We start from the raw sequence: 25643 nt of genomic DNA on the forward strand, positions 1-25643 counted from the left end.
TGAACCGCTGCTTCTGCTTGTCCTCTGCACGTATCTTCAGCTGGTGGAACATCTCCTTCAAATCTCCACCAAACGCAATCCGCCGTTCATCGCGGAAACCGAGGAGGACCTTGATCAGCGGTACGAGCATATCCGATCCTGTTAGCAACTGAGAGTTTAGAGAGACCCCTTGCACCGTCACTGCGGCATCCCACACCAGACGGATCTTTTCGGGCTTCTTCGGGTTTTGAACGACGTTCGGACTCGATCGGCAATCCTCTCATGTGGCCGTACTGCGCAGCTAGTTCCTCATGGTCCAGCTTTTGATGCGGCAACATCAGCTTTCCAACTGTATGGACCGTATGCAGCAACAACTTGTCGCCGGGCGCTGGACTTGTACCCGACGCCCACAAACTCATTCTCCGGGACACTTCCACACGCGAGACATTTCCCGTCTATTTGATGGTCAGCCGCTCTCGTACTCCGACTGCGCCCAAGCAATCAGCGAGCCTTTTCTCCATCAACGTGACCGAAGCACCTTCATCCAGGAACGCCAACACCGTGAGTTTGAAGTCATCAGTATATACGAGTTTGCATTTAGCTCCATATCGTTGCACAATATCATTGAAGAACAGCGTGAATAGCAATGGGCCCGAATTATTTCCCTGAGGCACGACTGATTTGTTGACGAAAGGGTTTCAAATACAGTTGTCTAGTTTCACACGTAGCATCCTATTGTTCAGATACGAATGCAGCCACGACTTGAGCTCTGCTGATGTACCTAGTTTAGAAAATTTAAACAGCAAAATATTATGGCCAATCTTGTCGAAGGCAGCTTTAAAGTCAGTGTAGATGACGCCGACTTGTTTATTCTGTTCCATCGCTTTAATGCAAGTAATAATGAAGTCCAGCAGGTTTGTCACAACAGACCTTCCAGGAATAAAACCATGCTGATCTGTCGAAATGTAATTTCTCGATTTACCGAACAGTTTTGATCCCATAGATAAGCTTGTGATGCCTCGGTAATTCTTTACATCCCGGCGGTCTCCAGCTTTGAACACCGAGAACATATAGAAATGCTTCCAAATGGCGGAAAATTTTCCTTGATGAAAGGATTGGTTGAAAATTTGCCGCAAGAGGTTTGGCTAAGGCTGCAGAACATTTGCAAAATAGAACAGCGGGTATGCCATCAGGCCCAGGGGATACAGAACTCTTTAGTTTCCTTGACGCTGCGATGACCATATCATCTTTCACTTCAACTGTTGTTAAACTTTCGCTTGCTTTATCGTCTTCGAAAACTGACGCGAAGTGCTCCGCAAATAGTTCACTTGCCTCTGCGTTGCTCGTGGCTTCCTTCTCATTGAGCCGGAATGGTTGGTATTACAGTCAAAACTCCATGGGCCGATGTTCTACGACTTGATATCGACTCATGGAAGAAAATTATGGCACATTAAAAAAAATACTGTCCGGGGTACTGTGATGGTCCCTTCAAACGGTTTCCTAAAGATTTTCTATTCCACATCTCGATATTTGCATGAGTCCCTTCAATATAGGCTCATGGAGGTTTGACTGTATTTATATGACCTTTACAAACCCTTGAAAGTCAAGCGAGCAGGTAGTAGGGTAGTCATTTTAAATCCAATACATTCTGGAGATAATCTCTTCAATAACCATATCGTTTTGACCAATTGAAGTCAACCCACGGATAATTTGGAGAAGCTAAAACATCTGAGTTGGACTTGGTGAAGCATTCGCATGACCTCTGAGGGCTTATAAGGACGCGCTGGGTTGCAGTTAGTTTGATATCAGGCGTAGTTGACCTGGTAGACCAATTGAGTTCAACTCCCGGACAATTTGGACAACCTAGAACATCTGAGTTGGACTTATTTGAATGGTTAAGGACTTGTTGGATCACTATAGGTTCATGCTTCAGGCACATAAAATTTTAATTTATTCAGAGCAACTTCACCACAATCTGCCAGATGTATTGGAGGCCTTAAGAAAGTTTTTGTTACATTATTTGCACAAATCTCATACAAATGAATCATATTGAACTGCTCTGTTCATACGGGCTGTTAAACAGACTGTTAAAACGCCAAATATGACCAGGCCCCAATGCGATGGCGGACATAGAAAAACTAATAGAGTACTAAGTAACATTGATTGGATACAATTTTTTTTCAGGTTATGCATGCGTTGGCTGCGCTACTACAATGTCTGGATGGATGGCCCGTTCGAATATCTAGAACCGCACTTTGTGGAATCCAAAACTGAGGAATTCCTGAAGGAGTTCCAAAAGACCCAGAAGTATTACCGGAATCGCATTAAGGCGGACATGCTCGAGAATACACTTTGCAAATTCAAGGTACTTGTTATTACGTTATCCTTAGGGAAGCCTTCAATTTACCACGTGCATTTGCTCTTAGGGCCAAACGGAAGATCCGGATCCGGAGAAGCATCCGTGCCCGCTAAAGCTGTGTGCACGGATGGCACAATCCATCAAGGATTTTCACCTGGGTGTTTACATCGTCAAAATCATGTGTAATCCGGCGCTGAAGGATCGCCATTGGGACGAGATGTCGGAGATAGCCGGATTCGACCTAACGCCGGATGCCGGAACTACTCTGCGCAAAATTATCAACCATCAGTTGGACAAAGATTTGGATAAGTTTGAAATCATCAGCATCGGCGCGAACAAGGAGCTCCAGTTGCAGAAAAACCTGGCGTCGATGATCAGAGAGTGGGAGACCATCGAGTTCAAGTTGAATCCCTTCAAAGAGACCGGTTTGAATATTTTGTCCGGACTGGATGAGATACAGGCGGTGTTGGACGACCACATTATCAAGACATTGGCAATGCGCGGGTCGGCTTTCGTAAAACCGTGCGAGAAGGAAGTTAAGGAATGGTACAAAACTCTCACTCGCGTGAACAAAACCATTGAACAGTGGGGAAAGGTGCAGAGCACGTGGCTGTATTTGCTTCCAATATTCTCATCGGCGGATATTGTAGCCCAAATGCCGAACGAGAGCAGAATGTTTCAACAGGTGGACAAAACCTACCGGATGTACATGAAGATTGTCGAGGCAAACCGTTCGGTGATGAATGTGGCGGCGGCCAAAGGTGTTCTGGAAGCTCTTGAAGAAACCAAAGAACTCATGGAAGAGATCACCAATGGCGTTAACGAATACCTGGAGAAAAAGCGGTTGTATTTCCCAAGATTTTTCTTCCTATCGAACGATGAAATGCTGGAGATTCTATGGGAAACAAAAGATCCACTCAGGGTACAGCCTCACTTGAGCAAATGTTTCGAGGGGGGAAAATATTGGAGTTCGATCAGGCGTTAGACATTCGGTCGATGTTCAGCATTGAAAAGGAGCAGGTTCAGTTTGTGGAGAAAGTGTCCACTTCGGAAGCTCGCAGAAGTGTGGAGAAATGGTTGCTTCGAGTGGAGGAAGAGATGTTGCGGGCAGTATTCCACGAAATGCGAGAGAGCTACGTGGCGTACAAGGATAAACCACGACACTCCTGGGTACTGGATTAGCCCGGCATGATAGTGCTTTGTGTTTCTCAGATATACTGGGCGGCGAACATCCACGCAAGCCTTGGGCAAAAGTCGGACGCGATTGTCCAGTTATTTGAGCAGTTGAGGACCGTATCACGATCAAGGCGTTGATCGTTATCGATGTGCCTGCAAAGGATGTTGTAAATGATTTGATAAAACAGGGGACTTTTCTCCGCAGTGTAGCTGGACTGGAACAATCCGGAACATGACTGTGCAGTAGGGTGGCTCAAATTAGTATGGGAAAAACTTTTTTCAATTTTTTCGATAGCCCGCCCTCTTATTCGGTTCTATTTGATGCCCTGGCGCTCTGGGCAAATTTTCAGCCAAATCGGTCAACGTTTGGGCGGTGCAAACGAGTTTAGTCCATCAAAAAATTTGAAAAAGTGTTTTTTGAGCCACCCTACTGCGCAGTTTGTCTTTATGTGCGTACTCAACCCGAGAACATTACCCACCGAATGTATTAGTGGATTGTGGAGCGCCCTGCATTCGCCAATATTGCAATGAATGTTGAATTTGCACTGCCCTTTGTGCTCGTTGAGGCAGACGTGGCACAGCTTCTCTCAATTTACCAACTTTAGCTGATCAGCATACCGCAGCTTCTTAAACTCTGTGCAGTGCCGCAAACGATGATCGGTGGCTCGGCATTGTTGGCACGGTTTGAGCCTCCTTTCTTCGCTTGAGTTAACCGCCGGACTGCTGTCGTCGCCGTAACCTTTCTCTTTCGGCTTGCTCTTTCCGGTTGGGAAAACTCTCCTCAACTGATGTGACGGCTGAACCTCGACGCCTACGTAGGCTTCCACCACTATGTCTATGAGGAAATCCGTCAGCGTTCGCAGCGTAGTTTCGCCGTGGCCATTCACGCTTCTCACGATCCGGAAGATTGGCGACCAGCGACTTAATGAGCAGCGGATTGACGAGGTGTTGCCGAAGATCCGCAGCCTCCAGATGTCCGCAAAGTTGTTCCACCGTGTTTCCGAAAGGAATAAAACTCCTGAGATTGTCCGGTTTCGGAGGATTCAAACGATCCACCTTGTCCAGCAGACTTTGTAGAAGCTGCTCTGGGCTACCATTCTGCCGTTGAAGCTTCTCGGTGACCCTCGGAATCGATGCCGGCAGAAGTAGTTGTCCCGACACTAGCTCGGACGCATCCCCTTCGCGCGTTTCCTGCAACCTCATCAGGTTTTCGTGGTTCATGTAACCACAGGCATCGTTTGAGGCTTTGTAGGCCGCGTAAAACAATGGCCACTGTGCCGGCTTGCCCGAGAATTTAGGAAATTTGTAGGTCAATCCCTTTCTCGCTGCCAACGGGGCCTTTGTCGGTTTGAACTTCTGTTGCCCCAGCCCGTCTTGGCTCACGTTGTCAACCTTCCTCCTGCTCGATTGCAAGGCGCCTGCTTTTGCGCTTTCCTTCGTCACGGTGGTGGCGCGTTTGTCCAGCCGCTCTTCTTCATCGGACTCACCGTCTTTCTCATTTTCTTCTTCACTGCTTTCACTTTCGTCGATGTCCTCGTCATCCTCTTCGCTGTCGTCATTGTCCTTCTCTAGCCGTTTGACGTTTTCCTTTGTCAGTTCCAACACTTTTCTGTTAGTATTGCCGGAATGACCCGCCCGTGATCCGCTAGCTACGACCTTCAGCTTCAACTCCTTCGACGCCGGACTACCCAAAGGTTCGCCAACCTTTCATCCATGGCCGCCATTTCCATCTCGAACGACTTCTCCCTCACCTCCATTCGCTCTATCTGCTCCTTCTTCTTACGTAGCATCTCAGCTTGCCAGGGCTTTTGCTCCTCTTCTTCTTCAGCACGCATCTTCTCCTCCATATCCATCTTCTTCCCTTTGAACGCGCTGTATCTCCTTCTCCTTCTTCCTCAGCTCCATTTCCGCCTCCAACTCTCCCATTTGCCGCTTTTGACGTTGTTCCAGCGCTCGCACTTTCGCATCTACGCTAGACGTCCCGGTGCGGGAAGTCGAGCTGTATTTGTCGGATTCGTCCAATTGCTTCCTGGGACGAACCGAGTTTTTGGCGTCCTTCTGCTTCTGGTACTCCTGAGCCTTCTCCCTACAGGCTTCGTTTTGGCAGTACCACATCTTCGGTAGTTTTTCTTCCGGTAGTCCCACGCAGCGTGTGTGGAACCACGCGGAACATTCATCACAACCGACCATCTTTTCGTCGCATGTTGATGGACCACATATCCCACACGGAGTTCCCGTGAGGTCCAACTGGGTTTTGTCAACGGTTTCGGAATTAGAAGCCATTTTGTGGCCGGACTTCTCACCACAAGCGACGTTTTTGTCACCACTACTACTACTTTTCTGAGAATTTATTTTAATGTGCATGTAAGTGTAGTAATGTTAAACGCATTTTTTATAATATTAATTAAGAAGGTAAAACACACCATGGATCTGTCAGATTCCTCTGCCAAAAGGTAATGTCAAATGCGGTAGGAATTATCCAACATTTTGATATTCAGCGGAATGGATTATTTCGCCGAGGATTCTAAAACTTTTAAATTTAGCGCATTGTCTGCACTTGCGGTGAGGCCTATATAGAAAATCTTTATTTAATTATCAAATGGAATCTGAAGAAATACATTCGAGATTTCTGTAATTCGTTTCTTTTCAAGACAGAAGTTCTAATATCGCATACCCTTACGTGCAATGTATTGCACTAAGTCACACGTATGTAGTCAAAACAACAACACTGCCTTTTTGGACAGTCATCCACAGATAAGAATCAGTAAGGCAATGTAGACGTAATATCCCATAATCATGTAGATACCGAAAAAATGCACCTTTTTCTCCATACGAACCAGTCTTGTACATGGCCACCCGATAATATCGATTCTTTCCAAGAAATGGAAAAATGCAATACCTGTCTTAATTGCCTTCTAATATGTATAACCAATCTATTACGAAGGCAATCCTAGAAGAAAGTCTCTCTCTATCAGCGAAGAATAACTAATTTATTTTAATTCGATTTATAGTATGCAACCATTTTCGGGTGGGTAAGATACATGTGACCATGTGACGTTTTATCATGAAATATACTTAATTCTGCGGAAATTAATCATAAGAAAATTATTTTGAGCTTTTTAGTGGAATGTTTTCACCCGTCATAAGACGAGTTTACAATCCCATTGAATTCCACCACTTAATTGTATCCTGACAGATACGTATTTCGACCTCAACAGTAAGGCCGTCTTCAGTGTCTCGTACTTGACTCGACTACGACTACGACACGACTACGACTTTATGGTACGAGACACTGATGACGGCCTTACTGTTGAGGTCGAAATACGTATCTGTCAGGATACAATTAAGTGGTGGAATTCAATGGGATTGTTTAAACTCGTCTTATGACAGGGGAAATTAATCGCTGGTTCGATAAGATTGCACTTTTACCCGAATGTTGACCAATTAACGTCTAAGCCAGTGACCCCTTCTTTGATTCACATCCGCGGGGTGACTGTGCCGGGCCTTGAGTCTGCTGACTCTTTCACATTGAGCGAAAATCGAAATCTGAAACGAACGGACGACGTCGACGAATATGCAGCACTTACCTTGGAAGGAGTTGAAACTGCTGCGGCGGTGGCCCGCTTGGCGTTTGGCATCCAGCAAACCGATCAGAGTGGGATTTCTCGATGAGAAACCTTCGAGCTATGCGGCTGGCTGCGGTGTGCACGTACCACAAGTTTTTTTATTATTCCTCTGCAGCGCCACCACACAGGAGATGATGATGGCGATGATGATCCAAAACACACTCCGCACACAATGTGCGTACGGCGGAGCCTGTAGCAGGGTACGTCGAAGTTGGTGTGCGTGGGCCGGAACGCAACCAGACGGACAAAGCAGTGTAACCCTCCCGGAATGGAATCCGGAAAGTTTCCGGATGGGATCCTGTAGAACAATAATTCACTCTTCTGACACTGATTGGCTTCTTTTTCTTCGCTGGTTACTGCCACCAGACACCGGAATCACTCATCTTCTTTATTAGTGCAAGAGACGATATTTCCATCTTCTGGATTATTTTCTATATTATTTTCGAGGGGCCACTAAATCACTTCCTAGCAATTTGAAAACGAAGACCATTCGTATAGAAAGCATGAGAATTGATCCGACATTATGATAGCGATTGTTTCTACTTATTCCAGGGCGAGAGATGAATAAATTGTTTCGTCAACCAACACCTTTTGCTTCCAAAAATGGTGAAAAGAGTGACACATACAAAAATCGCGACAGCAATATAGTGGCGAATATAGAGAAGTGGAGCTGACAGATTATGGAAAAAAAGTGAAGATTGTTAATAATGAAGATGTCTATTTAAAACATTTTTTTTTCTAATTGTCAATGTTATATCAATAATAGAAATTGAAACAGATTATTAGCCTAAAACAGCAAAGTAAATCATTTTAAATGTAACATGAAAAGTAGTTCACGTTTTGTTGATATGTAATTTGTTATTTACCCTTTATTTATACATTGAACGCATTCACTTTTGGTAGTAAATTATTTTCAAAACTAATGTAATTTCTTATTAGCTCATCTTCTCTGTGATGGCGCCACTATACGCTTCGGGTTCCGTATTGTCAGCAGGCCAATCGACCAATCGATAAACCTCGCAGTGTTTTTTTTTCTCTTCTCTACAATAGCAACAGCAACAATCTGACAGACAGCTAGTGAAGATTTTCTCCTTCCCGCAGACCGTCCAAGCTTTACAGATGTGGCAAACGACTACTCTTCTGTCACTCTTCTTGTTCGCCATCGATTTTTCTGCACTTCACGGGCGGCGACAGATCCCGTGGCTTATTATCTGTCATTATCCTACACAGTACTTGTGTTCAAGTTCACCATGATACGGTTTCGCAGAAATCCATGCAAATTCACTTCGGCACCGACAATTCCGTCGCAAATCCGTGCGCACCCAGTAGTTCCGTCTGACACATCACCGTTTCACCGAAAGCACCACCCCATCCCAGTTGTGCAAGAATGCCAAAATTTTCACGATCTACCAACCTTCTCACGTAGGTACGTTACCCTCGTAGTAGCTACGACACAAATCCTCCTGTAATAATATTCACACAATTTCGATTCCGAATCAGAACAAAAAAATAAATATTCACTCCAATACTCTCTCTCGAAGTATCCGTGGTTTGAATCCGTTCGGTTAGGGCACCTCTCGACGATGGTCTGACTTTCGGGTTCAAATGTGTTGGGAAGTCATCATCGTGGAGAAAATTTTGACGTTTTGATTATTTTCGTCGTCGTCGTCGTGCGCCGCGGTCTGCGACTGCTGATGACGATGACGGTTGGTGATCGCTTGCACAGATACTGATGTAGAATTTTCTGTACGCAGAGGGGCATTCCATATGAAATCGATGTTGTAAATCAAAAAGTTTGCCTGACTATTTTTTTGTTCTTCACTGGCATGCGTAATTCCCCGATCGGGGTATATCTGTGAGAATGGTTTTCGAAACTTTGTTAAAATATTTAAAAGTAAATACTGCCAAAAAGCTGAATATTAAAAAAAAATCTCCTGAACGGAAAACTCGTCTTGGACGACCATAAGTGAAACCATTATTATGAAATCCGAATATTGACCCAGTAAAATTTAATTTAATAAACATCGATCACGGTTGTCAACTGTATCGAATGAAAGAACACAGAGAATGATGCGTTATATTGTCGGCGTAGCACCAACTTAGAATTCGGAAGTCCGGACTTCCGAACCGAACTTTCCTCCGAAGTTTTATCTGTCAAACTAATGGATGCGTTGTTTTGCGCATCTTTAGGGGAATACAGCGCACTACTTCCGAAGTTGGGAAAGTTGCCTGTATCTGGAGAAAAATCCAACTTCGGTATAAAAAGCGGTATAAATTTATTCCGGATACACAATAATATCCAGCGATTGTCACATAATGTGCAATGACCAAGTAGGGAATTTGCTGGCTGTGGCTGCCAGGTTGAGGCAGCATTTCGAGACTTTGTTAAACGGTGGAAGTGACGATGCATCGGTAAACTGAATAAACATTAGCGACGATGGACAAGCTGTTTGGCCGCCTACATTAGATGAGGTTAGAAAAGCCAGTCAAGAGCTGAAAAACAATAAGCTGAGCTTCTCAACATGGCACCTATCTATCTGAGCAGCTTTATAAAGTCCTGCACTATTCTCTCTGGGAAAACGAGGAATTGCCTGCCAGCTGGTTGGAGGGCTTCATTTGCTCACATTTTAAGAAAGAGCACAACCCCTTTTAATTCGTACAAAATAATGTCCCGTATTTGGATCAACAGATTGAAACCAATTAAAGAATGCTTCGTCGGCGAATACTGTGCGGCCTAATTCCGCCGAATGAGCTATCCGTTGGTTTTGATCGCTTGTGTGCTGTCTTATCGAGCGTGCAACTCCGATCGTTGCCCGATGAGGAAAAGGGAAAGTCATGGCCTGCTATTCACTGGTCAATGTTGGCAACCGAACCGTTATTGACTTCTCCAAAGCCAGAATCACCAATACTAATGTCACTGTGTAGGATGTGTAAAATAAAAGTGGGTGGTAATCCAGTTGCAGCAAAACTATCACAAACACTTTGAGAGGAATACTGCGGAATCACGCACACTTCTATTCATTTGGAGAAGTCAATAGATACAACTCACTAGTCCACTCACTAAATTGTTGCATATAAGCTAGCGCCACCAAACAGAAATCCTTGATAAATTCCAAGAGTACAAATTGCAGACACATCATCTGTTTATTCATTACAAAGCAACTGAATCGTACAGTAAAACAAAATTAATTGTGGCAAATTATGCTAGAACGTGGTTTTCCGGCGAAACTGATACGGCTGATTCGTGTTACGTTCTTCTTCTTCTTATTGGCAACTTCCACATGAATTCCTGGAAAAACTTCTTAACGGATTCCTACAGAAACCTTAGGTGAAATTCCTGAAGGAACACTAGCAGGAATTCCTGGAGGATCTTTGGGAGGAACTTCCAAAGGAATTCCTGAAGGATCTTTGGGAGAAACGTCCAAAGGAATTCCTGGAGGAACTTCCGGAGAAATTTCTGGAGGAATTCCCGGAGGAACTACCGGAACCAATACCAGCAAAACAAAGCTGACAATTAACGTGAGTTCATTAGTGATGGTGGAGTGGTGCTATACCTATTAGGGTGGTTCAAAAAATCAAATTTGCTCCACATCGCTCATCTAATTCTGGTTTCTATTAGAGTGTCCTCCCAAAATTTGAGCTCTTTTGGATTTAAAATGGCCACAAGCCATTTTAAGTTTGTGTGGAAATTGCTATGGAAAAAATAAATACTTCATTCGAAAGCCTGGGGATATCTATCATAACTTCCTATGGCTTAAGTCGCCGGCGCGATTCAATCACCAAAATGTTTTTGGTCGGCGCGGGGAAGCCCGGTTTTCCGAAAATCATTCATCCGACAAAGAAGGACATCTTGAGTGTCGTTCTGCATTTCAAGAAAAAAAAATACCATATCTGATAGTATTATACAAACCGTTCAGATGCTAGAGAATCTGACAATTTATCGAAAATATGAAAAACGAAGGGATATAATTAAAAAGCAGATAATCAAGCTTTACAATGATTGGAGCAGTTGGTTCTTTAAATTCGACTTTAAATTTCCTTTCTGAATTTTAGATTTTTTATTCAGATCTAAACTCAAATAAAAACAGGCATTCCCGAACCGAAGAAATTAAGAGAGAGAAGTTTGTTCGTGCTCTGAATCTTCCGTTGGAATATCTGGCGTTGGAATATCTGGCGGAAAATAAGGTGAAATTGATCGGCAATAATTTTAAAACTTCCCCCAAGGTTCTTACGCCCAAACTCACTAATGCATTGGATAGAGTAGGTTTATCGATTCGCAACCCCAGTATGATTTTGGATGCACTGGTTGGGTACCAACAGTATCGAGTCACCTAAAGCACCGAGCCATTTTTCGATTAGATAAACACGCATAAAAAATCGGGAAGAACTAACTGCAGAAGTAAGTTCTACCTTTAAAACATATTCTTCTAACAGGATGATATCCATACATTATTTAATTCTATTTCATATTTCAAGATTAACAAACCATTCCACCGCATTTACCATTAACGGTACATTGGGATGGCAAGATACTCCCAAATCATATAATGAAGAAAGAGGACCGTCTCCCAATTCTAGTTACTGGTTTGGGGGCATCGAAACTTCTTGCTGTTCCATCACTACCAAATGGTACTGCCACGATTGAAGCAAAATCTATAGTATCAGCTGTCAAAGAGTGTGGAATTGACCAAGCTGTGTCAGCAATGTGCTTCGACACTACAGCAGTCAATTCAGGTAATTCGTTTTCATTGTTTTACAATAAATATTTATTGAATTCTGATCAGGTGAACACATGGGAGTTATTAACCAAATACCAATGCTGCTTAATAAGAAGATGTTAGCTTTAGCATGTCGTCATCACGTGGCAGAAATTGTATTGAAGCACGTTTGTGAAATCGATGGCGACATTTCAAGGTCCAACGATTTGAACTGCTTCAAAGATTTCCAAACCCGTTTCAATAGCATCCAATCACAAATATCAATCATCGAAACAATCCTTCAGAGCCCAAAGCTGAAACGAGTTTCAGCCCCATGGAGAAATTCAACCATTGAATTTTGTCGAATGCAATTGTTGAATAATCACCCGCGTGGATAACTTCGGACGAATTGGGTGGCATTGATCCTGTTACATTGGAACACTACGAGGTATTGGCTATGTTCATTGCTCAGTGTTATACTAAATATTGGTTCCGTCTTTCGGATCCTATAACTGCTCCAAGAGTTGACCTGGAGTTTATCAATGATCTGAAAAGGTTCTACAAGAAACAGTATAGTCTTGTTCCAACCATCTTTGGTACTTTTCTGCGTCAAATATCGCTTTAAGTTTTTTTGACGAAATAATTGACGTAGTAGAGAAAAGAAAAATGATTGATAATTTGAAAAAACCGCGTCAACAGGAAAGAAATGCAAGCATTTCTCGAAAACGGTTCAAATCAGACGCAGCATTCAAACCTTCAAGCAAACCCAAGGAAATCAGCAGTTCAGCTTCAATAAGCTCATTTGTTTCCGAAGAATCGTTAGATTTTTTTCAATTACGCAAATCGATTCAAGTTCTCTGAGAGACGATCCACCCGTGTGGCCAGAAAATCAATGCTACCTGGATGATAAAGAACGGGTCCGTGCGCTTCCAGTAGTTAATGACATTGTTGAACGAGCTGTAAAATAAGCAACCGAATTCAACGGAAGGTTAACTAGAAATCCCGATAACGGTGAATTTCTTCTACAAGTCGTTGAGTATCATTATAATATAGGAAAATGAAGCCATTTCGTTAAATATTAGAAAATATTCAAGATTGCTATATTAGAAATATAAAACAATAAAAACATTTTAAAATACTGGTCAACGTCCTATTTTACTACGAAACACATTTAATATAGGTAATGCCTAAAATAGGCCAGTTGAGCTGAGTTTGTTGCGTCCATAAGCATAAGGCTCCTAACCGAGCTTTTTAGTATAAGTCAGAGTGATCAGAAGATTCAGACCTCAAATAAACTTTTGTTTATTTATTTAATTTAAGAATTCCTTTTCCCATTTCTTTTGAGTTCTAAGCTTGTTTTTAAATTGAAAGGAAAATGATCAACAAATAAATGTAATTGCGCTGATTTCTAAGCTGTTGTCTATTGTCGAATTCGTTTTTAAACCTGGGTCAGTGCCAACCCGAACCCTGAATAAAAAATATTTTCAGTTCCATCTGTCATTGGATATGTTGGTGTGCGTAGCATCGTTTTTGTTTTGATTTGAAACATATGATCCAGGACATCCAGTGCACTGGCAGTGCGTTGGCCTTGACTAATCAGATCATGATAAATAAATATGTTTAAGTGCGTGAACTGATTTTTGCGGATAGTGGAATTTACTTTTGGGTGGATATAAATAGGGGAACTGCTCCGGGAATTCATCTTATGGCTTCTATATTCATCTCAATTAAAACAAAGCAATGGAAAGGAATTTAGATTGCTTATTTTCTTGCGATTTTTTTGTTGATGTTGACAAAAAAGGCGACAAAATTGGTGCTGTTTCCCGATGAGATGATTATATGTTCAGTGAGATGAAGATCGGAACAGTTCCCCTATTCCATTATATTCAATAATCCCGTGCACATTTTTATACCAAGAATTCCGTATAGAATTCATGTCAAAGAGATTTTCCATTCTACAAAAATTCATCTATTTCTGCTAAAGTTTTCGGAGAACACTCAGAAGCATGTAATAAAATTTCTCCAGGATCCGCTATTTTTTTTTTCCTCGTTACCTCTCCTGATAAAGGTAGCCTCAAACCTCAGGAAAATTTTCTACCAGATTTTGGGCCCCGTGCATTTTTAATTTTCAAGAATCTCCCGGAGGAATTTCTCAAAGGTACTTCCGGGGAATTTATGTACGAACCTTGCTGAGCAATTCCTGTAGGAAACTTCGAGTTAGTTCCTGTATTTCAGAAGGATTTCCTGAAGGAATTATATTGTAGGAATTTTCAAATTAATTCCTGGAGCAACTTTCAGAAAAAAAATCCAGGGTCAGTCTTCAAAGATCTTTTTAGAAGAATTCCCAAAGGAATTCATCCTGAAAGGATACCTTGGAAAAAATATGGAGGAATGGCTGAAAGATATCGCCAACAATTCAAGAAATAATTACTGAAAGAATTTCTGGCAGTAATTTCTTTCATGATTCCCGAAGAAAATTCTGAAACGCACGAAAGAGTTTTTGGAAGAATTAAAAAAAAAAATTTCTGAAGTAATTTCTGCATAAGAAATAATTCTATTCGGTATTCCTCAAATATATTTTTCTGACAATTCTTAGCGGATTTTGCGAACGGGTTTCAAGAGGAATTTCCAAACTACATAATTCCATCCACCGACCTAAAATAATTCCCTAACAATTATTAAAAAAAATGAATCTAGTCAACAGTACCAGATTAATTTCATTTAAAACTACAATAACAAATATCACAAAATTCCCGAAAAAAAAAGATTTTCAACGCGCATTTCATTTTAATAAACAGACAGCTTCGTTTCTCCCTTCTGCTTGTTAATTCCAACCAGTCCCACCCACCCACGTGGTTTTGACAGTTGAAGTACAGTTGTATTGGTGAACCCGGTGCGAAACCGTGAAACAACACAGTGCGAACCCGACAGCTTTGGGGTTGGAACTAGTGCGAACCTAGTTCCAACCTGAGCGAATAAAAAAACACTTTGACAGCACTTAGGTTGGAACTGGTTCCAACCTAGGTTGGAACTTTTTAAAAACGAATTCGACATATGATTCGTCAACTTTTCACTCTTTATATATAAAAGAGCGCGAGGGTAAATCGTCGACTTCCCCTCTTGAGAAAAAATGTTGCAAAAGGCAGTTTTTTGAAAAATAAAATGAAATACAACCAAATGAAGCATCCACCGGATACAGTTATGTCTTCGCTATTGGATGATGTAGTTTTGAAACATAAATACTTCCCCCATCCAGCTGTAGTATGAGTGGTATGAGCACGTGGCTGTCTTTCTCGTCAAAGACTGCACGACGGTAATTTGAGCCTTAAGAGCGTCTTATGAGATATGTTACACAGTTATAAGACTTTACAATTCTTCCATTTACTTATACTAAAGTGGAGTGGAAGTAAATAGAAGAATTGATAAATTTTGTAAAAGAGTAACTTGATGTCAATGCTTATACATTCAATTTTCTTTCGTTGCTTTAACCCGCAATAAGCTCAGAATCTGAATAGGCTAATGCAAACGACGACGACCGAAATTGGATTTTCTCTACATGCAATAATCAAAACTCAAAGATTGTTATGCTGTTCAGAAATTGAAAAGGAACGAAGCAAAGTGCACGTAGCTGATGATATATGTATGACTATATAAGTCTTCAAATTTACGTTTGAAAAAACCTATAAAACAATGTTTGTTTACAAAGCGCTCAAATCGCAAAGTCCCGAAATATGTAAGAGGGACAAATTGACGAATATGCTGTATAAAAAGAGGCGAAGGTTTTTCACTCAATTACTCTAGAAGGAAAATTTAAGATTCCGCAACTTATAGGTGTTGTAACTATAATTGGTGCGCATAAACAAAATATCCAACAAAATTTGCATAATGCATTTTGACCAAAAATATCAATATTCGGCTACTGTGATGATCATCAAAGCTAACTGCATATGTGTTAGTTCATAGCAATCAGCTAAATCCGCACTTTTCATATATCGGGACTGATTTGCGATTTGGGCGTAACTTATTTTGTAAACAAACATTGCTTCATGGATTCCGGCGAATGCAAGCGTTTTCATCCTGAACTAATTCCCTTATCCGGTAAAGGAAAGCTTAATCTGTCAGATCCATACCGTGGTTTCCTCATGAAATGCTTGTTTTAGCAGGAATTCGCCTTCCAATGTTTGTTTACTAAATAAGTTACGCCCAAATCGCAAAGCGGTCCCGATATCATTTTATTTAAAATATGAGTTTCTCGGGAAAATAACACTTTTAACTCATTACTAAAATAGAATAAGATTAAACATAAGAATCGTTACATACCGTATCATGATAAACTAAAAAAGAAAAACAATACACATTTCGATAAACAATGATGGACACTGGACAGTCAGTTTCAATTCAAAATTTTCCTCCGTGTCACACATGCGGCACTGACAGTTATCGTTCGTTGTCTCTCTCACCCGTAAACAAATCCGCTGTGCATCTTCTTCACTCCCGAAGGTTTTCACATCTCACACACACGCAATCTTCCCAAAGCAAAAATTCTTGGCCATATTTTTCACGAATGTCCACCCCCATCCGGAACACGATTTCCGCACCAGGGATACCAGACATACAGACATGTCTGTATTTATACAGACATTTGGTCTTGCATACAGACATCATACAGATTACAGACATTATACAGACTTTTGATGGAAGTTACAGACTTTTACAGACATTTTTGTTGTATTCGAAAACTTTGAACTTTCATACAAAATGCGGTGGGGCTTTCCAATCGAATCATTTTTGAGTTTTCAAACACAATCATTATGAGAGCGTTCTTACCTCCTTCTGGACTTCCAAACGAAGTTCTGGTGGGTTTTGAAGAAAACCATACTAGTATTCGATTGGAGCGTTCTGGGCTTCTGAACGGAATCATTTTCTTCTGGACTGAAGCACTCAAAGGATTTTGTTTGTAAGCGCAAAAGGAATCGATTCGAAAATCCAGAAAGAGTTCCCTTCAAAAGCCAAACAGAGCTCCGTTCAGAAAACCGTTCGTTACCTCAAAACAAGTCTCCTTTGGTTTCCGAACTAAATTATTTGAGATTTGGGAAAGTATTTCTGAACGAAATTATTTTGAGCTTCCAAAACAGAATTCTTTTGAATTTCGAACGGAACCTTGTTAGGCTTCCGAGCGAAATTGTTTAGGGCCTTCAAACGGAGTCCTTTTATATTGTGGAAAGAAATACTTTTGAAATTCCAATTGCAGCCATTTGGGCTTTAGTAGCCTAAAAAGATTCCGTTCGGAAGCCAAAAAGGTTTTGTTCGAAAGCACAAAAGGTATTGGTTCGAAAGTCCAAAAAGAATTTTCTTTGGAAGTTCAAAAAAGTTCGAAAGACCAAAAGTTCTCCGCCTGTAAACCCAAAATACAGGGGATGGACAAAATAATTAGGATAGGCAAATTTTGGGTTAAAATTAGATGTGTTGTAACTATCTTAGTTATCATCCGATTTTGACAATTCAGGCATGCCTGAACTAGAAAATTAATGCAGTTTGACGGTATGTCCATGGAACCGACTATGACCACCGGATTCCGGAGATATTCCGGGTTTTTCGAAGGTAGGTTCAAAACCGTAAATTTGAGGTGGATATTAGCAGAAGTTGTGGTTAAAAATTGAATAATATTAGTAACCACAAATGAAGTAGGGCTCTTGCTGATTGAAATCATATATTAAGATTTGGAATCGGACCAGAATCAAGTGAGATATGGCCATTTCTTTAAAATCGGTTCCGATCGATACTTATCAAAGGGGTCAGGCCACAACTCCATTTGAATCTCGCTTTTTGATAGATCGTCCACTATGATTTTATTCTAGAAGGCCTTTAATGTGTCCAGAATGAAAAACCAATTGAATAAACGAATCCTGGAGTCGCTGGGATGTCCCCGGGGAACCTGTTGAAGGGGACATTTTAGTTTTACCACCAAAACCAGTCGTTCGACGGCTCTTTTTTCATGGTTTTCGATCAGGAAGCGAAGTATGAATATAAAATGTTCAATTTACGGTTCTGACCGCTTCCAGGACCTACGGATTGGCCCCGGGGAACCTGTGGAAGGGGACATTTTAGTTTTACCACCAAAACCAGTCGTTCGTCGGTTCTTTTTCATGGTTTTCGATCAGGAAGCGAAGTATGAATATAAAATGGTCCATTGACGGCTCTGACCGATTCCAGGATCTGCGGATTGGCCCCGAGGAACCAGTGGAAGGGGACATTTTAGTTTTAGCACCAAAACCAGCCATTCGACAGCTCTTCATTCATGGTTATCGATCAGTAAGCGAAGTACGAAAATAAAATGGATCATTGACGGTTCTGACCGCTTCCAGGACCCAAGGATTGCTCCCGGGGAACCTGTTGAAGGGGACATTTTAGTTTTACCACCAAAACCAGTCGTTCGACGGCTCTTTATTCATGGTTTTCGATCAGGAAGCGAAGTATGAATATAAAATGGTCCATTGACGGCTCTGACCGATTCCAGGATCTACGGATTGGCCCCGAGGAACCTGTGGAAGGGGACATTTTAGTTTTTACACCAAAATCAATCATTCGACAGCTCTTCTTTAATATAGGCAAAGTATTAATATAAAATTGGCCATTGATGACTCTGACCGCTCTCAGGACCTACAGATTCCCCCCGGAAAACCAGTGGAAAGGAACATTTAAGTTGCAGCACCAAAACCAATATCTCGACGGCTTTTTTTCGTGATTTTTGGTCAGAAAGCGAAGTATGAGTATAAATTGGACCATTAATGGATCTGACTGCTTCCAGGACTTACGGATTGCCCCCGGGGAACTGTGGAAGGGGACATTTTAGTTTTAGCACAAAAACCAATTATTGGACGGCTCTTTTTTAATGGATTTCAATCAGAATGTGAAATATGAACAAGAAATGGACCATTGACGGCTCTGACCGTTTTCTGGACCTACTGATAGCTCACGGGGAACCTGTCTACTTCATACTTCGCTTCCTGATCCAAAGCCATGAAAACAGAGCCGTTGTATGACTAGTTTTGGTGCTAAAACTAAAATGTCCCCTTCCACAGGTTTCCTGGCCCATCTGTATGTCCAGAAAGCGGTCAGAGCCCTCAATGGTTCCTTTTATATTCATTTCTCGATTCCTAATCGAAACCACTAGAAAAGAGCCGTCGAATGACTGGTTATGATGCTTAAAATAAAATGTCCCCTTACACAGATTCTCCAGGAGCAATCCGTGGGTCTTGGAAGCGGTCAGAGCCGTCAATGGACCATTTTATATTCATACTTCGCTTCCTGATCGAAAATCGAATGACTGGTTTTAGTGCTAAAACTAAAATGTCCCCATTCACAGAATCCTTGGGGGCAATCAGTAGGTCCTGGAAGCGGTCAGAGCCGTCAATAGTAATTTTTAATTTATATTTCGCTTCCTGGTCGAAATTCATGAAAAAAGAGCCTTCGAATGACTGGGTTTGATGCTAAAACTAAAATGTCCCCTTCAACAGGTTCCCCGGGGTCCAATCCGTAGGTCCTGGAAGAGGTCAGAGCAGACAATGGACCATTTTTATTCATACTTTGCTTCCTGATCGAAAACAATAAAAAGAGCCGTCGAATGACTGGTTTTGGTGGTAAACTAAAATGTCCCTTCCACAGGTTCCCGGGGTCAATCCGTAGGTCTTGAAAGCGGTCAGGGCCGTCAATGGATTATTTTATATTCATCCTTCGCTTCCTGATCGAAAACCATGAAAAAGAGCCTTCGAATGACTGGTTTTGGTGCTAAAACTAAAATGTCCCTTCCACAGGTTCTCCGCGGCCAATCCGTAGATCCTGGAAGCGGTCAGAGCCATCAATGGACCATTTTATATTCATACTTCGCTTCCTGATAGAAACCATGAAAAAAGAGCCGTCGAACGACTGGTTTTTTTTTTGGTAAAACTAAAATGTCCCATTCCACAGGTTCCCCGGGGCCAATCCGTAGATCCTGGAAGCGGTCAGAGCCGTCAAGCCGCTTCCTGATCGAAAACCATGAAAAAAGAGCCGTCGAATGACTGATTTTGGTGCTAAAACTGAAATGTCCCCATTCACAGGTTCCCCGGGGACATCCCAGCGACTCCAGGATTCGTTTATTCAATTGGTTTTTCATTCTGGACACATTAGAGGCCTTCTAGAATAAAATCATTGTGGACGATCTATCAAAAAGCGAAATTCAAATGAAGTTGTGGCCTGACCCCTTTGATTAGTATCGATCGGAATCGATTTTAATGAAATGGCCATATCTCCTTTGATTCTGGTCCGATTCCAAATCTAAATATATGGTTCCAATCAGCAAGAGCCCTATTTCATTTGTGGTTACTAATATTATTCAATTTTTAACTACAACTTCTCCTAATATCCACCTCCAATTTACGGTTTTGAACCTACCTCCGAAAAACCCGGAATATCTCCGGAATCCGGTGGCCATAGTCGGTTCCATGGACATACCGTCAAACTGCATTAATTTTCTAGTTCAGGCATGCCTGAATTGTCAAAATCGGATGATAACTAAAGTAGTTACAACACATCTAATTTTACCTAAAATTTGCCTATCCTAATTATTTTGTCCATCCCCTGTACGTCCGTTCCGTTCTTTAGGTTTCCAAACGGAATTATTCCTGCTGTGCCTCTTTTGGACTTCCCAACGGATTTTCAGTTAGAAAATGGCGTGGATATTATCAATTTATGTCAATGAAACAACATTCATATTGATAAGAACATTTAGAGCTTTTAGTGTAAGATATTCACTTGTCATAAGACGAGATATTTCATTCCTCCACTTGTTTATAACGTTACAATAACTTCGAGAATATGTATTTCAACCTCAACAGTAAGATCGTCTTCAGTATCTCGTACTTGACTCGACTAAGGCTGTGAACCATTCCACCGATTTGTTTAACTTTTAGCTAAAATTTGAAAGTTTTATGGTTACTTTCCCATCGTGGTTAAAATTTTATCCCAAAGACATTTGAGTTTTGACAGATTGATAGTTATTTGGAGCAAAATGGATTTGGCGTCGCTTTTTCTCGCGAGCAAAGTTTAACTATCGAACTGTTAATTGTAACCATGCTCCGGAGTAGGGTTATTTTTATCCACTAAGAAATAACCATTGAACTGTCAAATTTTAACCAAAAGTTAAACGAATCGGTGGAATGGTTCATAGCCTAAGCACGCCTAAGTCTTACACCGACTTTTGATTATTGAAACATCGATATTCAACGTTGTCAAAAGTGCAGGGTTTTTGAATAATTTCCTAGTTCTAGTGATCGTTCGCTAATTGGGGCACGACCTTACCCCAACTAGCGAATGCCGTCAATGTTGTTTACAATATCGATCCCGCCAAACATGGAAACAAAACGTCAACGCGTTTTTGACGTCACATTCTGACGTTTAGCTACTTTTTAGTTGGGTTCCGCCCCAATTGGGGGGCCCTCCGTAGCCGGTAAGACGCGCGGCTACAAAGCAAGACCATGCTGAGGGTGGCTGGGTTCGATTCCCGGTGCCGGTCTAGACAATTTTCGGATTGGAAATTGTCTCGACTTCCCTGGGCATAAAAGTATCATCGTGTTAGCCTCATGATATACGAATGCAAAAATGGTAACTTGGCTTAGAAACCTCGCAGTTAATAACTGTGGAAGTGCTTAATTAACACTAAGCTGCGAGGCGGCTCTATCCCAGTGTAGGGATGTAATGCCAATAAGAAGAAGAAGCCCCAATTGGCGAACCCCCAACTAAAAAGGGCCCCAACTAGTAAAAAAACAATTAGCGAACGTTCACTGTACCTCATACCTCCATACAGACAAATACAGACCAGTACTGGAAAAGGTCGTGATCGTCATAAGACAAAGACCAAAGCTCCTTTTTCTATTTCAGGCAACCAAATGAAAGAATCGTGGGTTCTTTGATCAATTTCGCATGAAAGACAGTCATGAAAGCATGTTGTGCCTTATTTTAAAATTAAAATTTCTAAGTAATTTTAATAGATATTTGCGAAGAATAGTGACTAGTCAAAAAAAAATTATCATATTCCTTGAATTCATTGAGTTGAAAGTGGTAATAAACACTAAAATAAAGCAGATAGTGCACACTTTCATGCCCTGTCACGGAACAAATATTTTTTGAGCTTTTGGTAGCATGCCATTCATCCTTCGCGTTTCTATAGATATTGAAAGGGGCAAATATGTAAACATCGCGTGACATCTCTCATTGAAAATGAGAAATAACAGTACTGATACAGACATTTGGCTGCGATTGATACAGACTTATAAAAATTTTATCTGGCGTCCCTGTTCCGCACGTACCTTTCACTAAATTCGGGAACGCGTCACGAAACAAACACACACGCGGTAAAACTCGAACGAGCGAAAGTTTTCCTTCGATCCTCCGATCTGGCAAAAATTTTGCACGACCGACTGACGAAAACTCATCCGCGATGAGGTGCCGCACGAACTTGAATGAAAGATTCTCAAACCGATTCAAAGTGCGTGTAAATTCAGGTGAGGATGTCATAAATGAAAGCACGCGATGACAATGGGACCGATTTGGAAACCAAATAGGCTAAAATAAAAATGCTGAAGAATAATCAATTATGAAGTATTTTTCAATACCACGCAAACTCCCATACGCAAACCAACACCATCAATACGTAGGTTAAGTTCCAAATGAAAATAAATTCATTCCTATTCTCAACTCTACATCGAGTAGTCGCTTCGTTAATTAATCGTTAATATCCGAAGTCCGAGATGCCTCAGCGGCAATATTACAGTGGGGGATGTAATAAGCTATTTTATAAAAAGCTCAACTGACAGGAGACCTAACACCAATATTTACGTTTTACAAGGAACATTTGCGAAAATGGAATGAAATGATGATGATGATGGCGAATTGATGATGGTTTGCATGCAAATTTACCAAAACAAAGACCGAGCCGTCCACTCAAAATTTCGATCAGCTGTTCGAATCTGTCTCGTAAAATGGCTTATCATGTAAGCCCAATGATGAAAAAGAAAACGTTCTGTAATTATAAGACATTGATATTTTGTCTCGTATTCGGAACTAGTGTTGTAAAATGTCATTCATTTGTATAATTTTCCGATAACTTTCTTTAGAAACTAAATTTACATATTAATTCATGAAGACTTCTTGTAGCGCTTATATTGTCGGCGTAGCACCAAGTTAGAATTCGGAAGTCGGGACTTCCGAACCGAACTTTCTTCCGAAGTTTTATTTGACAAACTAATTAATGCGTTGTTTAGCGCATCTTTAGGCGAATCCAGCGCACTACTTCCGAAGTTGGGAAAGTTGCCTGTATCTGGAGAAAAATCCATCTTCGGTATAAATTACGGTATAGATTTTACTCTCATGAATTGGAATTTATATTCAGAGCAATGTACTTTTGGGTAAAATATATGACTACTAAAGCATTATGAGTTCATCAAAAGTAAGACTGAATGGGTTTCTCAAAAAAAGGTTTACACATAGGAGTGAAATCACCCTTTTACTAAATTAAAATATTTACTATCAGTTGCCTGCACTAGCAAGGAGTAGCAGTTCACCTCGGTTTTGACTTACTTACTTTCAATACTTTTTAGAAATATTAATGCAAGCTAAAGGAGAAAAATGAATTGATTTATTTTGGCATGTTCGTCTTTAAAGTTTAACAAACATTTATCACAGTCATATGAATGATCTCAACATATGTAAACTCTTTCTCATCAGTTATCGGATTCATCGCTGCTTTCATCGAGTTCGTCTTCGTTGCTGACCACGCGACCCCGAATGCGTGCAGAGCGGATCGTTACGCCCTGGAAAACTTCAAGAATTCTGTCCACACAGTACTTGAAATCGCCCTGATTGGTACAGTGAGGGTTGCAGAACAGGTAAGCTTCCAGGAAGGCCGGATCGTTCAGTGCTGGGTCAGCTATGATGGCGTACAGGGTATTCTGAATGAGGAAAATAACATTTTTAGTTAAAATTGATTGAAAAATAGAAGGTGGTTGAAGTTCTGCCAAATCGCAACGAGCGTCAATAAAAAATACCCATTTTTTTGTCCAAGCTTTCGTTTAGCAGATTTAATTGATCGTAAATCGTATCGCATATCCCTCAAGCCTATAACTGAGGAACACATTTTCGTACGAATAGACCAATGCAAGATCTTGACTTAACCTCAATTATTTGACAGTTCACAGAGCTTGTTTACAGTGTGTTAGAATTAAAATTGATCAGCTGGAAATAAAATTCCGTAATTTTCGTTCAAAATCATTTTGATTCGAATATTCTAGTGATATGCTTTGATTCCTACCATAAATCCACCACAGCAGACATCAATATTCTTAATTATTCGCAAAACAGTTTTTCCGGAAGCTGCTCCAAAGACTAAGTCCCTGTAAACAAGCTCTGTGAACTGTCAACCTACGTCATCATGCACTGGTCAATTGATATGAAATGAATTCCTTTCACCTTGTATGAAAAAAAGAAGCCGTTTGGTGTGGTTTGGCAGAACCCCAACCGTATAAAAAATTAAAGGCATAATTGGCGATTTGAGCGATAATAATAACAAACGCTGGGAATCAACTTCCTTTAGCTTAGGTGGAATAAACAGAAGCATAGATCAAAATTCATCATTGAAAGTGGTGGCCTATGCATTTAATTGAGGACAATCCTGCGTTATTGAACCAAGCTTTCCGCTTGAGGTACCAGTCGAAAATTTCTTATTTTAACACACTGATGCACGTTCTTCATTTCTGCCCAATTTTTAACCTCTATTAGTTGACCCGGCAGACGTTGTCCTGCATAGTCCTGCATAGCGAGAATGTGCATTCCGAACTGCCCATGCAAAATTCGCATAGGAATCACCATTTTAGTTATGCACGGTTTGCTCAACTTTACTCGTAATTTTCGCATTAGGAAATATCATATAAACCCGTCGGAAACTATAACGAATGTTTCTGCTGAAGAAATGAAAAAAATCCATCCAGCCGTTTTCGAGTTATGCGGATACGAACACAGACCATTTCATTTTTATATATAAGAAAGAAGATTATCCCATTGTTCCACTCACCCGCAAAGCTGCCGGCAGATCGTACCGGCGGATATCCTCCATCAGGATGGCGACCGTTTTCATCAGTTCCGGCCAGCGACCCCGCAGGGCACAATGGCGGGCCACTTCCAGCACGTTGGCCGTGTCGTTGATGTAATTGTCCACCTTCCACGGAGCAGTGACATTCCCCAGGATACTTTTCACACAGCCCAACGTTGATGCGGTCCGGTGTCCTTTTTTGGGTTGAGATTTATCCTCCAGAAATTTGATGGCCGCGTCCAGCTTGGAGCGAGGAATTTCGTATCTGGGATACGACTTGCGGGGCGAAGGCGTTTTCTGAGTTTTGGAACTCCGAGATTTCCCTCGTTTTGGTCGGATTTTCGGCATGGTGTTAGCTGTTTTTGTTTATAAATTTGTAATCGTAAGGAACACTTTGGAAATGTTATAAAGGGAAGGGATGCCATCAGTTGCTGATTCATTCTAATGCTTAGGGTGTGAACAAAAGATATTAATTTATGTTTTGGTGTGAACTCTTCAAAAACGATAGAGCATGTAAGGCAAGATAAATTCAAATAAAACAAAAACTCTGTAGCAATTCTCAAATTATAGCGAAATTGTAGCGATTTCCATTAATATTAATTAGGACATGTATCAAAAACTAATAATCGTCCTTCAAAAGTAATCTGGATCTGGCGATCAGGGTTATTCGATACTTATATAGC

At 41.2% G+C, this 25643-nt stretch overlaps 3 protein-coding genes across 7 annotated transcripts in view; 1 reads left to right on the forward strand and 2 right to left on the reverse strand.

Moving 5' to 3' along the window:
* The window catches only part of LOC134225515 (serine/threonine-protein kinase Wnk-like), a 145807-nt gene extending 123470 nt beyond the window's left edge, over positions 1-22337 (reverse strand). The window contains exons 1-2 of one of the 5 annotated variants that reach the window (XM_062705680.1): positions 22184-22337; positions 7102-7605 (exon numbers count right to left, since the gene is read on the reverse strand). The gene's annotated coding sequence lies outside the window, so the exon portion shown is untranslated. Of the gene's footprint in view, positions 1-7101; positions 7735-8554; positions 8728-16157; positions 16174-16297; positions 16425-22183 lie in introns of those variants that run through there. The other 4 variants (XM_062705681.1, XM_062705682.1, XM_062705679.1 and 1 more) reach the window with 4 other exon arrangements.
* LOC134222702 (dynein axonemal heavy chain 12-like) lies at positions 880-3520 on the forward strand. Its single transcript, XM_062701865.1, has 4 exons — positions 880-893; positions 2164-2344; positions 2406-3260; positions 3317-3520. Exons 1-4 carry the CDS (start codon positions 880-882, stop codon positions 3518-3520), a joined length of 1254 nt encoding a protein of 417 aa, XP_062557849.1.
* A 1152-nt stretch (positions 22338-23489) lies between the features above and the next one.
* On the reverse strand, positions 23490-25353 carry LOC134221097 (uncharacterized). The gene is made up of 2 exons (XM_062700289.1): positions 24943-25353; positions 23490-23824 (listed from the first exon to the last, which is right to left on the reverse strand). Exons 1-2 carry the CDS (start codon positions 25306-25308, stop codon positions 23597-23599), a joined length of 594 nt encoding a protein of 197 aa, XP_062556273.1. The 5' UTR covers positions 25309-25353; the 3' UTR covers positions 23490-23596.
* Positions 25354-25643: the final 290 nt, after the last annotated feature.

The sequence above is a fragment of the Armigeres subalbatus genome, chromosome 3, assembly GCF_024139115.2.
Source record: "Armigeres subalbatus isolate Guangzhou_Male chromosome 3, GZ_Asu_2, whole genome shotgun sequence".
NCBI lineage: Eukaryota > Metazoa > Arthropoda > Insecta > Diptera > Culicidae > Armigeres > Armigeres subalbatus.